The sequence below is a fragment of the Festucalex cinctus genome, chromosome 8, assembly GCF_051991245.1.
Source record: "Festucalex cinctus isolate MCC-2025b chromosome 8, RoL_Fcin_1.0, whole genome shotgun sequence".
NCBI lineage: Eukaryota > Metazoa > Chordata > Actinopteri > Syngnathiformes > Syngnathidae > Festucalex > Festucalex cinctus.
Genome location: NC_135418.1, coordinates 29,417,783 through 29,432,418, shown reverse-complemented (window position 1 = coordinate 29,432,418; position 14,636 = coordinate 29,417,783). Strand labels below are relative to the sequence as shown.

Genomic DNA, 14,636 nt, shown 5'->3' with positions numbered 1-14,636 from the left:
CAGGACGCCCTGGCGGTCGTCCGGGACTCATAGAACCGTAGTTACAGTTGTAACTTTCGTTCTATTTCGTCCCTCCCGACCGCCAGAAGGCGGTGCTTTAAGCACTGAATGACTAATACCGGCGTAGTCGCGAGGGATCTCAGACACAAACCTCACTGAGAAGCCCCAGCAGGACCCAAGATCACGCCAAGCGGATGGGGAGAGGCGACATCCACGCTATAAAACCTGGAGAAGGTGCAAGGCGTCGCCCATGAGGCAGCAGCACAGATATCCTCCAGGGAAACACCCCTCAGGGCGGCCCAAGACGTGGCAACGCTCCTGGTGGAGTGACAGCGCACCCCTGACGGCAGGGGGCGGCCAGACAGCAGGTAGGAATGGCGAATGGCATCCCCGACCCAGTGAGACAAGCGTTGCTTGGAGAGAGCGGAGCCCTTGGTAGGACCACCATAACAAACAAAAAGCTGGGCAGACGTACGAATGCCTGCCGTAGCGTCAATGTAACACTGCAAGGCTCTCACCGGACACAAGAGCTCCGGCCTGTCCCCGCCATCAGCAGGAGTGGGTACATAACGTTTAAGCCGTAGAGGCTGGTTAGAACGAGAGCCAGACAACACCTTGGGAATGAAGGCAGTGTTCGGCCACAGAGTGACGCCGGCGCCATCCGGGTGCCATCGCAGGCATTCAGGGCTAACCGATAAAGCGTGTAGGTCGCTGACGCGCTTGGCGGAGGCAACGGCGAGCAAGAGTGCAGTCTTGCGCGACACCCATAGAAGGTCCGCCCCCGCCAGGGGCTCGAAGGGAGGCCTGCACAGGCCGTCCAGCACCAACTGCAGATCCCACGCCGGAACCCGAGGAGCCGGGCGGGGACAAAGACGCAGAGCCCCTCTGAGGAACAAGGACACCAGCTCATGGCGCCCCACGGAGCCGCCATCAGCACCAACATGCCGGGCAGAAATAGCTGCCACATACACCTTCAGAGTCGACTGAGACCTGCCCTTATCCAGGAGGGACTGCAAGAAATCCAGGATGGTGGGGATGGAACACGAAACAGGGTCCACCCCGCGTTCTCCGCACCACGTCACAAACAATTTCCACCTGTTGGCATACTGTTGCCGAGTGGACGGTGCCCTCGCATTAAGAATGGTCCGCGTGACAGACTCTGTACAGCCGGTCAGCAGCGGTTGGGGCCCCTCAGTGGCCAAACACATACGCGAAGGCGCCGTGGGTCGGGATGCCAACCCCGACCTCCCTGTTGAGACAACAGGTCCTCCCTGTCGGGGAGACGCCACGGCTCGCCGGAGCACAGTTGACGGAGCAGGGGGAACCACGTCCGGGCCGGCCAGAAGGGGGCCATCAGCAACAGCGTGTGCCCCTCCTGAAGAACTCTCTGAAGCCTCAGCCATATCAGAGGGAGCGGCGGAAAGGCGTAGAGAAGGCACTCCGGCCACGGCTGCGCCAGAGCATCCAGACCCAGAGGGCTGGTGGCCTCGCTCAGGGAAAACCAAAGTGGGCAGTGGGTTGAGTCCTCGGAGGCAAAGAGATCGACCTCCGCCGTGCCGAAGCTGCTCCAAATCATGCGCACCACCTCTGGGTGGAGGCGCCACTCTCCCGGAGGAGGACCCCGACGGGAGAGAGAGTCCGCGAGCTGGTTCCGAACCCCCGGCAGATAGGTGGCCCGTAGACTGGCCAGACGGGGAGCAGCCCACCTGAGAAGGAGCTGGGAGATCTCCAATAGACGGGCGGACCTGACGCCGCCCTGATGCTTTATGTGAAACACGGTCGTGGTGTTGTCCGACCGTATGAGAACATGCCGTCCGCTCAGGTATGGCAAGAAGTGTATGAGTGCCAAGTGCACCGCCCGAAGCTCCAGCACATTGATGTGATCGGCCCTGTCGCGCACAGACCAACTTCCCTGAGCCGTCCTGTGCTGCCAGACAGCACCCCAGCCCGTGAGGCTGGCATCCGTGGTGACTGTTTCGCGGCGGGCCGGGGCCACACCCAGCGGGACGCCGCTCAATAGAAGAGCCCTCTCCCTCCAAGGTGCCAGGGCAAGGAGGCACCGACGGGACACCCTGAGCCTCCGGTGGCGGTGCCACTTGGCGTCCAAGTGGAAGCCGTTCAGCCACCTCTGTAGTGGGCGCAGTGTCAGCAGGCCCAACGGGACCACAGCCGTCATGGACGTCAGCTTGCCCAAAAGCCGCAAGTAGGCGACGTAAGGCAACAGCCTGCCCCCTCGAAAGTGCGCGAGGAGGCGAAGAACATCGTCGACTCGGTGAGGAGACGGGTGGGCTCTCATAACCGTGGTGTCCAACGTCACACCAATGAAGTCCGTCCGCTGAGAGGGGACCAGCGAGGACTTGGGCAAGTTGACCCTGATACCCAACCGGGCCACATGAGACAGGAGATCGGAGGTGTCCCGGATCACCTGAGCCCGCGACGGCGCGCAGAGGAGCCAGTCGTCGAGGTACGGCAGCACCTTCATGCCCACAGACTGCAGGGGCGTCAGAGCAGCCCTCACAAACCGAGTGAAGACCCGCGGAGCGAGGGAGCACCGGTCTTCTTTGGGACAAGGAAGTATGGCGAGTAGAAGCCCCCGGGCTGCGCCAGGGGGTCCACGGCCTCGATCGCGTCCTTGGCCAGGAGGGCGGACAGCTCCTGGTCCAGAGCTGAGGCTTTTGCCGGGTCGGCGATGAGTCACCCTGACCCGACAGGAAGCAGTAGGCCGGCGTCGGAACTGCAGCTCGTACCCGTGGGTCAAGATGGAGACCACCCATGGGTCCGAGGCACGAGCAGGCCAGTAACTGAGCTGCTGGTGGGAAAAATGTCCGACGGCCGGCCCCAAGGCCACAGTCCCTGGCCCTCCGGCCCCTAGGGGCCCGAGAGGGACGGTGGGTGGGGCCTGCAGCCCGTGGTTGCCCTGAAGGCAAGCGGGCGGAGGAGCGAAAGTCCTCGGCGGGCCTCTGCGGGGGTCGCCGGGTGCCATAAGCCTCGGCAGGCCAGTGCTGAGGAAAGCGATGAAAACCAGAGCGTGCCCCAGGCCTACCCTGTTGGGGAGGCAGGGCCCTATTGAGGCTGGAAAGCTGCTTCCTGGTCTCATGAGCCTTAACCGTCCTTTCCAGTGCACCCACAGCGGCAGAACCAAAAAGCTCCCCCGGCTCCACAGGAACACCACGGAGGGCCCTCCTAGAGGCCTCCGACAAGGGGGACTGCGCTAGCCACACCTGGCGGCGCGCCTGCACTAGGAAGGACATGAGTCGGCCGTGTTCCCTAGTCATGAGGGCAAAAGCCTGGAGGGCTGCATCACTGAAGGACACAGCAGCCTCCACGCTGTCCGCTTGCAGAGATGTAGAGAGAGCAAGCATGAGGTGAGCCAAAGAGTTCCCAATGCGACCAGCACGTGCACCAGCTACATAGGCCCGTGTGAGAAGGTCGTCAGTCACACGACATTGGGGTCGAGGACATCGCACAGATGGCCGAAGGGTCCCCTCCGGGGACACAATGAGGGATGCGACAGCTGGCTCCACAGCAGGCATCCGGTCCAAGCCAACACTAGCAGCATCGTGCATCGATGCTAAATCACGGCCATCAGCCGAAGGGCGGGAGAGAGCCCCAGGATCCCTCCAGCAAACATGCAGTTCCCGCAGATAGTCCTCAGATGCGGGGACAGAAAAGGCCGAGGAAGGGCGCCTGCGCCGGAAGAAAGCGCTCTCAGACGCCGATTGAGCCTGTGGAGGCACCTCCAAATGCAGGAGGTCCAAGGCATTGCGCAGGACAGCCCGTATAGAACCATCCCCCGCCTCACTGGACGAACTCTGAGCGGACGCTGGAGAGTTTGGTCCCAAAACCACAGACCCCGGGTCACGGTCGTCGTCATGAAAAAAGGAAGCCGAAGCTGCCAAGGAAATGGCGTCCTCCTCAGGAGGAAGCACTGGCATGGGCGGGGTGGATGGTCGCGGCATGGGCAGGGCAGGTGGTCCCGGCCCCCCCGTAAGTGTGGGAGGGTGACGGTCCTGCAGAAGAGATCTCACCTCTGCCAGTTCAGCCTGAAGGTGCCCAACCTCCGAAGCGAGTCGTCGCTGCGCCACCCTTTTCCTGGGGGGGGCATGTACAGCAGAGGACACACCGAGACGTTTCCGGCGCCTTGGTTGGGAGGACGACAGATGACCCAGTGGACTGGGGTCACTGACACCAGGACTGCAGGCCCGGCCATCACCGGCACGGTCAGAAACAAGACACCTCGGGCAGCGATCGTCCAGGACATCGGAGGCCTCAAAGAGGATACCACAGTCCACGCAGCAACGGGAGTCCTCCATTGTGAACACAAAGAGGCCCAAACAGCGATGAGCGGGAAGCTGAGGGAAGGGGGCGCAAGCGCCACCTGCACAGCAGACCCACACCGAGCAGCCGACGCGTGGGTCGGGGCAAACAGTAAGCCGGTAAAGCAGCGATAAGCCGAGGGAAGGGGGCGCGAACGCCACCTGCACAGCAGACGCACACCGAGCAGCCGACGGAGGGCGGGGGCAGACAGCCAGTTGTCAATAGTAGCGATAAGCTGAGGGAAGGCGCGCGAACGCCACCTGCGCAGCAGACGTACACCGAGAAGCCGACGGAGGGCCGGGGAAGACAGTTAGTCGTTAACAGTAGCGATAAGCTGAGGGAAGGCGCGCGAACGCCACCTGCGCAGCAGACGCACACGGAGCGGCCGACGGCCGGGAGGGGCAGACAGCAGTCGCGAAAGCGGCGACAAGCTGAGAGAAGGGGCGCGAACGCCACCTGTACAGCTGAAGCCAGGTGCGCACCGCAGGCGGGGCACGCACAAAAGTAAGTAAGACAAACAACCGAGCGCGAAGCGCGACGCCGTAAGCTGGGAGCGGGGACGCTGACGCTGCCCTCACCAGCAAAGGCACAAAAAGAAAAGCAACAACCAAACGGCAACACCGTCGGAGAAAGCGGCGCTAATAAACCGAGAGAAGCGCTAACGCTGCCAAAGCCAGCGGAGGAAAATAGGGTAAACCACGAGCCGTGGTAGCCAGGGCGCTAACGCGAGGCTAGCCACACAAAAAAACTCAAAACACCGCAGTAGACGCGGAAATTAGACGGCAAAGTAGACAACAAGTAGTCAATAACCTTACCCCACGGGAGGTTAGAATACGCGACCACATCGGGTCACGAACGAAGGAAAGAAAAACACCGTCGCCGCAGCCTTTGGAGGGCGAACTACGCAGCTCCGACCGATCCGGTCACAAGGCTCCAAGCGGCGCGGTCAAGAGGATAAATACAAATCCCAATTCTTACACTCTTCGAAAATGTGTCGTATGCATACGCCACGCGAGAAGAAAAGAGGAAACGAACCTTGGGTGACACCGGAACTTATACCCTTCTAGGGTCACCAAGGGGTCACAGGTGACTAATTTGGTATGCATTACTCGAACTGCGCATGCGCGAAAGGAACATTCAGTGCTTAAAGCACCGCCTTCTGGCGGTCGGGAGGGACGAAATAGAACTTGACACACGCAATGACAGTATATCAACAAGCGGCTACTCTGGCTCCATGCTATTAGCTAGCAAGTTAGCCAGCAGTAGTTAGCGGTCGCATGAACTTATTGTTGGAACGTTATAGCTGTTGGATTAATGTTACATTTTAACTATAATTGACTTTATTTGTGCATGTTGCACTCGCTAGCTGCAGATTTGAAAAAGGGGTGTGTCAACATGACAGTGTCACAGAGAAATTAGCAGGGACTATACTTTACAAAATCATATCATTTTCATCTCGTCTTTGTTGAACTAAAATGTCCATAGGTTTTAGTCCAGTTTTTATGAAGTGAAGTTGATTTTTCTCGTCTCCATTAGTCAACAAAAATGCATGCTCATTTCATCTCAGTTATTGTCTATTAATCAAGGTTTTAGTCCGGTGAAAAATGTGTTTGACGGAATGATTTTTGTTGAGTTTTGGTTGACGAACATGAACACTAGTGGGCGCCGCCCATTTCCATTTTCGGGCATTTGCCCGAGTTTCTGACGTGCGCTTGTTGATGCGCCGCAGTTGCTGAATCAGGTGTTAAATCGGGTGACGGCCGAGAAGAACCTCTTCGACCGCGTGGTCAACTTGCGACTGCCAGGTACGAAGCCGGCGTGCGTGACTGACTGACTGACTGATTGATTGACTGTTGGTTTGCGTGTTTGAGGTCTGGAGAGCGTGGACCACTACCCCATCCTGGTGGCCGTCACCGGCATCCTCGTTCGACTCCTCGTGGATGGCGACCGGCACGGGTGAGTTTCTTATTTTTGTTTTTGTTTTTTTTGTTGTTTTTTGCCATTTTGACTCCCATAATACACCTCGGGTTGTCGCTCGTCACCGTGGCAACGGCGGGCGTGAAATGCCGACGATGCTTACGGCAGCTGCGCGCGATTGTCGAGTGACACAAGCGTGTGTCGGCTGTTGCCACGGCGACTGGACGGGATGTGGCGCACAGGAAATGGAATTTTTGTGCCATTAGTGTTGTCATCATCTGTGACTGTGTGTGTGCGTGCGTGTGCAGGCACTCATGAGGGCTGCACAATATTAAAAAAAAAAAACATGCGATACAGTTGTTGGATATAATGTGGTCAATATGATTTAACATGTACATAAAGAAATGACATTTTTAAACTGTTTGACTGCCAAAAACGCTTAATGACGTATGCTAAAATCCTAATGAATACTGCCATAAACGTTAATTCACGTCATTAATTATTAGAATTTTTTAATCAATGGGCATTGTCTTGTGGAGCGCCGCCTGGCCAATGGAGTTGTGAAATAAAAAACAGCCACTAACTATGGCCAGCAGATGGCAGCATTGTATCTCTTTTCAATGAGCACAAGGCGTATGCAATTCCAATGAAACATGACAGAATTTGACGGAATGGAACATTTTCAAGGATGACGTGAATGATCAAAACGTTTGTTTGTCACATTAAGTCAAATTCATGGTGTGACTAAACAAAAAATATTTTTGCTTATGTTACTCAAATGACCTCTTTTCAAATGATGATTACTAAGGAACGGAATAAGGTAGAAACATACTTTTTTTCACATGAAATAATGAAATCCAATCTTTCATATGGTATCCATATCCATCATGTTTATGTAGTCATAGTGCACAATATTGTGTTTGCCTTGAAGTATGAGCGAAAATGCTTGAAACCGACTGGCATTGTCGGGTTGTTATTTTTTATTTTTTTTGGCAGTCAAAGAGTTATCTAATGAAAGATGCCATTTTGTTTTCATGCGGCAAAATAAGCCAGCTTGAATTGTAAAAAATGTTTCAACTATTAGATGACGTTTGAGTTTGCATCTGACAGATCAATTTCAGATAAAAGCATCAGATGATGAAACTGTTTGCATGTCTTTGCAATACGTGAATTGCATTTAAGCAATATTGATATTTCTTGATATATTGCGGAACCAGTTTGGCGGTTTTGTGGACAAACTTGCTGTCTCACTTCCTGTCTGCTGCTAACTGGGAGGCTGCTGTGCACATGATGATGATGATGATGTCGTGTGTGTGTGTGTGTTTAATATGAGCCCATGTTGAATGAGACGTTCAGGTTGGTTTGCAAGGTGGTGCATGATGGGAAAAGCACGATTCCCATCGTGCATGCGTGCGAAAAAGTGCACAACACGGAGAACAAAAAGGCTTCCGCTTCTTTTGGCTGTGGTCTCGTCCAAAGCAAACGTGCGTGCGTGCGTGCACGCGCTGAGTGTCCATTACTGGCACACGTATCGCTTTGCCATAATCCATCAAGGAAGCCATCAGGACTTGGTATTGATCGCGCTCCACTTGGATGCGGTCATCAGCAGCTCGTCGTCTGCACGCACGCACGCCAAATGCCAAATGAGGCAAATTGCGCCTCCCATTCGTTCCCATCGGGACGATGAAGAGCAATCCCATCGGCATGGGAGGGCGCGGTAGGACGCTAATTAGCTTAGCTTAGCTTTAGCAGCGTGTGGTCGTCTTTGGCGTGGCGGAAACCCCCATTTGGATCGCTTTCTTTTTGTTGATTTTTGCTGTGTGTGCAGGATCCCTTTTCATGATGTAGCCTGAAACCAGGTTTTTTTTTTTTTTTTTTTTTCCCAACACTGAGAGAGACGAGTGATACTTTATTGATTGGCTGAGACACTTTATTGATGGCTGATCGACAATCTCCGAGTGCGCACGTTGCCTTCCTCAGGAGTCAGTTGCACTCACAGTCCACCTTAAGTGACTTCGCTTGACTCAGCACATCCGTCCGTCCATCCATCATGTGCTGGATGCTCTTCGAGGAACTTGCTTCCGACCTACGCTTCCCGTTTGAGAAAATTTTTCTTGCTTCTGCCATCTAGAGGAAGGACATTGAATTGTTCTGCCTGGCATCCATCAATGAGCAAACCGACATCATCTGATATCAACCGATGATCGTGTTTGTAGCAACTCATTTGCTCCCGAAAACGTATAAAAACGGCCTATTTTAAATATTGCCATGGCCCCAAAAACCTATTTGTTTTTTTATATATATATATTTTTTTATGCTAGAGCATGGGTGTCAAACATAAGGCCCGCGGGCCGGATCAGGCCCGCAAAGGGGTTTAATCCGGCCCGCGAGATGATTTTGTAAAGTAAAAAAAATAAAAAAAAAAAAAAAATAAAATTGTAATGCCAGACTAATAAATCAGCCGGCCACAATCCAAACATAAATTCGTAATCTCACAAGCATTCCTTAGATGAGCAATGCAACTTGTACAAGGAATTGTCCTAGAGTCATTATTTTACACACAATCTAAAGTTAGGGTTTGTTCAAATTTTTCTGAAAAAAAAAATAAAAATCATAGACCGACAAACGTATAAATACGACACAAATTCAATTACTGGTAACACAAATACAAATGAGAAGAATTAACGTCCTTATATCTTTATTAACTGCGCCAGACATTGCATTCAGTGAACAATATATATGCAAAACAGGTCGATTTAACACATCCGGAACTCATACTGGCAAAGTGTTGCCGTGTTCCATTGGCATTCGTGTTCAATTTTTGGAACAATAGATTACAGCTGAGGTCCGTAATTTAGGGGTGGTCCACAAATAGCGAAAATCTGCGTAGAATTGATGGCAATTGTTTTTATGTTATATACCGATTCGGCCCACTTGGTCATATATTTTCCTCCATGTGGCCCCTGAGGTAATATGAGTTTGACACCCCTGTGCTAGAGTATACAGAAGGCTTTGACCTGAAGAGATCGCTTAAAGCAATTGTAGTTATTACAAAAAACGGCCAGCAGGTGCCAGCAGAGTATAAGAGATCAATCAATTGCAACAAGCTCTTTTCCCCAGTTTTTTCAGCAGGTTTGTGAATAATGAATAGCTATCTGCTAATGCTAATTGTTGCAAAACTGAAACAGATAGAAATACACTTCTTTTTCCTGATGAAAGAAAAGACTTGCAAAATCAGTCAAAATCCAATAAAACAGCCAGGAGCAAAAATGGCTGCGAGGGAATCAGTTAAGTCACATTGACCGAATCCCCCCGGCACTTGTGCTAAGCTAAATGCTGGCATGCTAAGCTAAGCTAAAGTCTTGAAATAACAAACAGAAGTTGGCTCGGAGCATTTTATTAGGCACAGGGCAAGAGGTAGTGCAGGGACGCGAATGCGGACAGAAGCTTCCCATCGTTCTGCTCGTCCTCGCCACATCCGGCGAGTAAAAGCAAAACCCGACAGGAGGAACTTCTTTTTTTTTTTTTCCTTAAAGGTACAAACGACAAACATGATCGTTTGTTTTTGCTGTTGCGTCTTGCGGTCCATCCGGTCACAGTGCCGTCGGTCGGTGGCGGACAAAAAAAAAAAAAAAGTTATTTTGGAGGCCAAGCAAAGGTGCTGGATGGGGCGGCTGCAGTGTGAGGAGGAGGGTGGGACCGAGCATAGTCGTCCGAGTCCCCCCTCGTTATGGCAAGACGAGAGCCGGCTGCGTTTGGTGCGCCTCGGGCTCCAGAAGCGAGGCCGGCCCCACGTGTCCTTCGAGCGCCCCGCCCACCCGGGGACGCCCGTTCTGCCGCTTTCCCGGCGGCTCCACAAACACCACGTGCCTGTCGCGGCCCGGGCCCTCGGCGGCGGACGACCGGGCGCTCTCCGACCCCGCCTCGTTGGCGGCGGGTGGGCGGCGACAGGGCGGCAGGTACAGGTACGCGAGGACCAGGATCAGGCTTACCGCGCAGCCCAGCAGCGTCGTCAGGCCGGTGCTGAAGGTGTCGTGATCCCGCCCGGCGTGTTGCGTCACCACCGTCACGTTGACTTCCTGCGTCTCGTTGCGCCGGCCCGCCGCGTCGCGGGCCATGCACCAGTAGACCCCGGAGTCCTCGGCTCGCGCCGCCGCGATCCGCAGGCTCCCGTTGGCAAACACGCTGAGCGAGCCGTTGTTGCCGGGCGCCGCCACGTACTCGTGCTGCGGCGACACCCAGAAGAAGGTGACGTGCTCGCCGGTCAGCGCCGTGCTACAGTGGAGCAACGCCGGCACGCCCGCGTTCACCGTCACCTCGCCGGACTGCGGCGCGACGGCGGCCGAGTCGCACAGTTGCGGGAAGTCGGGGAGGAAGCGCACGGCGAGCCCGCGAGCCCCGTACATCAGGCAGGTGTAGTCCCGCAGGAAGTCGCTCACCGCCGGGTAGCCTCGAAGCTCCCACAGGCGCAACATTCGGTACGCGTCGCAGTCGCACACCAGCGGGTTGCCGTGAAGGTAGAGCGCCCGCTGCAGTCGAACCGGCAGGCTCGTCAGGTCCTCGGGCGCCAGCCGGGGGAGGCGGTTCCAGGACAGGTCCAGCAAGACCAGCTCCGGGTGCTCTCGGACAGCGCGGAAGGGGAAGTCGGCCAGCCGGTTGTGGCCGAGGTAGAGCCTGCGGAGGCCGGCCAAAGCCGCCACGGCGTCGCGCTCCACCGTCGCCAGGAGGTTGTCGAAGAGCAGCAGCTCCTCCAGACCGGGGAGGTCCCGGAAGGGGGCCACCTCCACCGCCCGCAGCTTATTGGACGACAGGTCCAGGTGGCGCAGCAGCGCCCCGGAGGAGTTCCGGAAGGCGCCGGGCAGGATGGCCGTCAGCCGGTTGTGCGCCAAGCGCACGCTGCGCAGGCGCGGCAGACCCTGAAAAGTGCCCGCCCGCAGCGCCGTCAGCCGGTTGTGGCTCAGGTCCAAAACCGCCGCCCAAGCGGGCGCGTCCGCCGGCGGCCGGTCCAGGCCCAGCCCGGCGCAGCTCAGGATGTCGGCCGCGCGCAGGCAGCCGCCCTCGTCGCCGGACGACGGCGTCTGCCGGAGAAGAAGGCCCAGCAGAACCGCCGGCCAAGTCCGGGACAGGAGAGTCCGCATTGCGACTGGCTGGCGGCAGGCGGCGCCACTTTTATCCTCGGCTGATGAGCGTGCTGGACGCTGGCGGGGTCAAACTTCCCCGACGTCCGAGTGCAAACGCGTCGGCTGCTGGACCGGACGCTCGCAACGTCCGCCGGCCTCGTCTGTGACGGCAAACAGAAAACATTCGTCACACAAAAGCACAACAACTGCCACACAAGTGTGTCTGTGTGTTTGTCTTTGCTACATTGTGGGGCCCATACACGCGTTTCCCCAGGTTGAACTACCATTGTGGGGACCGACTTGAAATTGTGGGGACATTCTGGAGGTCCCCACAAGTTCAGACCTCTTTTTGAGGGTCAAGACTTGCTTTTAGAGTTGAGCTTTGAATTGGGTTATGGTTGAGTTTCGGGAAAAGAATTATGTCAATGACAAGTCCCCATGATGATACAAAGACAAACGTCTTTCTCAACACGCGTGCACACACGCATTGACGCACATTCTTCATGGCACGCTTGTGTGATCACATACACACATGACAATAACACAACAACTCGCACACTGACAAAAAAAAAAAAGCCACACACATGTCGTCATGATTTGCGTGTTTGTTGGACTCACATCAAAGTGTTGGTCGCCGTGCTGCTGTTCTGTTGTTGTTGTTTATTTTTTCCCCCGTCGGCCGCCTCCCGTCCGCTTCCTGCCGCTGTTCTTGTGGCAAGGGCGGTGCCTAACGAGCCAAGTGTGCTCCACACGCCGGCGTGTGTTGTTGTGACGCTCGTCTTCTCCCGGTGCTCAGCCGCGCCACCTGCTGGCAGCGGAGAGGAGCGACCGGCGTTGTCTCTCGCCTCTTTTGCCAGCTTGGGTTTCCTCTGGGGCTGGGCGGGCTCCTACCTTGGCTCCTCCCCCTCCTCCTCCTCCCCACTCACGCTCTCTCTCTCTCTCTCTCTCTCTCTCTCTCTCACTCTCTCTCTCTCTATTGCTGGCTGACGTCCGTTGGTCACGTCTCTTCTTTGTCTAGTTTGTCATCTTGGTTGTCAGAGGGCAGCGACGCAAAAGAAAAATATGGTCTTCTAAGCAGCACATATCGTCCATTTGTTCTTTTTTTTTTTTTTTTTTTTTTAACTAGTTAAAAAATAGTTTTCAGCCTGGCACAACCCCACACTCCGCCCCCAACCTTATACTAAGTGCCCTCCGAGCTGTTCATGTCTATGTTTGTATAGCGTCTAGTTTGTACAGTAGTCTGCTTGTGAGGTGGGAGTAACAAGATGGCCGCCCTGTGACTTCAACAACTTCCATCGGCGCATATGAGCTATCAGCTATCCAGTTCTATATAGGTCGCTTGCACATCGTAATGCATCATGGGAGTTTTTTCTTCGGGCGCCATCTTGGGTGTCCCATCAGTGTGTCGTCCTTAATGATGATGTCATGTGTCAGCTGACAGGAAGTGAGAGGGCGACGCCAACAGGAAGTAGCGAGGCTAACGAGTTAGCTTGTGTGTGCGCGCCAGGACGAGTCGTGCCGCGTGCGTGCTGCTGTCGGACTCGTGCTTCCAGCTGCACTCCATCCAGCACCTTCTCAGCGAGGCCGGCGAGCAGTCGGGTTCGGGGGCGGGGCCGACCGCCGCGACGACGACCACGACGCGCATCTCTTCTTCTTCTTCTTCTTCCTCCGCCGCCGGGCCGGCCCCACCCGTGGCTCCGCCCCTTCCCGCCGGCCCGTCGGAGCGCAGGCATTTCTCCCTCAACGCATGTGAGCGCGCCTCGTCGTCCGGCCGCGCCGTCCTCGGCGAGCAACCTGGTTTTTGTTTTGTGGTGGTTTGCAGACAGCGACTACATCAGCGTGGAGGAGAAGTTGAAGGTGGAGAGCATGCTGGCCTTCCTCGCCAGGGAGTCGCAGCAGGCGGCCACCAGCGCGCAGGTCATCGTTGTCTTTTTTTTTTTTTTTTAATTAATTAGACAATGTGTTGCTTTTAAAGACTTGACTTTTAAATATCGTGAACATGCCGACGACGATATTGTGGCAGTTTTAATATCACCAGATCGCATTTATCGTTACGTCCCAAATCAAAGCGTCCGCGCGACCTCCAGTGACGATTTTGTTGGTGGAAAATTGTCATAATTTTTGTCAACGGAAAAAAATAAATTCCAGACCAAAATGAAAAACTAAAATCGAATCCATTCATTGAGACGAAAACGCTAAAATTGTGAACTGCCAATTTGGTCAATAACTAAAACGAAAATGAAACGACAAAGTGATGAAACGCGGTTTGGAGGAAAAAAACTTCGTGTTTGCTGCACTTGACTTCACGTAATTTAATGTTATTTAATTAAATTGATGGATTTCATTTTATTTATTTCATTGTGCCGCTGTAAGATTACTCTCAAGCAATTTTGCACTTTTTTTTGTTAATTTAGGTGGAAATTAAGTTCTATTATTGTCAGTTTGCTTAAAACAATAAAGACACGTACGTATGAAATGTGTCTTGCGTGTTAAAGTACAAATAGTGGTTATCATTTTCTGTATAAAAGTTGAAAAGTATGCTGAAGGAGAATATTGACTCAACTGTCAATTTAGTCGACTAAAATTGGATTAAAGCTAAAATACAATCAGATGACTAAAATTTGAATTTTCGTCAAAAGACTATAATTAAAAATGAATTGCAAATTTCTTGTCAAAATGACCGAGTTTGACGTCGACATGAGAAAATGCGTTTGGAGCGTCTGTCAAAAGTGGCTGGATGGACTTTTTTTGCAGCAAATGTTTGAACGGCGCGTTTTTCTCGTCGATGTCTTTCAGCCGGCCAGCGAGGACGACCTTTGCCCCATCTGCTACGCGCACCCCATCTCGGCCGTCTTCCAGCCCTGCTCGCACAAGTCCTGCAAGTCAGTCGTTCACCTTCCGGGACCTCCTCGGACACGCCGCTTTTGAGTTTGATTTTTTATTTTTTATTTTTTCTGCTTTTCGTTTTCAGAGCGTGCATCAATCAGCATCTGATGAACAACAAGGATTGCTTCTTCTGCAAGGCCACCATCACGGCGGTGGACGACTACTGCAAGCCGCCCGCCTCCTCCTAATCGCCACGCCGACCGACCTCCTTACATGGCCTCACATGCTATTAAATTATTCAGCAACAAAGTGTCCTTCGTTTGTCTTTGGGAACACGCACGCACGCACGCTCGCCGCAGGAAGAGGAAATCCAATCCGGAAGGTTCTCACAAGTACAGGACAAACCTGCACGCGAATGGGAAGGAAAGTGTACACACGCAAGAACCAAAACTAGAA

General features: G+C 54.0%; 2 protein-coding genes across 4 annotated transcripts in view; one reads left to right on the top strand and one right to left on the bottom strand.

Annotated features, from left to right (window-relative positions):
• rnf123 (ring finger protein 123) overlaps positions 1–14,489 on the top strand; it is a 32,473-nt gene extending 17,984 nt beyond the window's left edge. For all 3 annotated transcript variants that reach the window (XM_077530658.1, XM_077530657.1, XM_077530659.1), the window contains 6 exons: positions 6,047–6,122; positions 6,189–6,273; positions 12,862–13,103; positions 13,177–13,271; positions 14,151–14,236; positions 14,326–14,489. In XM_077530658.1, coding sequence (XP_077386784.1) covers positions 6,047–6,122; positions 6,189–6,273; positions 12,862–13,103; positions 13,177–13,271; positions 14,151–14,236; positions 14,326–14,428 — 687 coding nt within the window. In that variant the 3' untranslated portion in view covers positions 14,429–14,489. The remainder of the gene's footprint in view (positions 1–6,046; positions 6,123–6,188; positions 6,274–12,861; positions 13,104–13,176; positions 13,272–14,150; positions 14,237–14,325) is intronic.
• Positions 8,816–13,233, bottom strand: LOC144024408 (amphoterin-induced protein 3-like). Its single transcript, XM_077530660.1, has 2 exons — positions 11,973–13,233; positions 8,816–11,515 (listed from the first exon to the last, which is right to left on the bottom strand). The coding sequence occupies exon 2, from the start codon at positions 11,370–11,372 to the stop codon at positions 9,963–9,965; it is 1,410 nt and encodes a 469-aa protein (XP_077386786.1). The 5' UTR covers positions 11,373–11,515; positions 11,973–13,233; the 3' UTR covers positions 8,816–9,962.
• Positions 14,490–14,636: the final 147 nt, after the last annotated feature.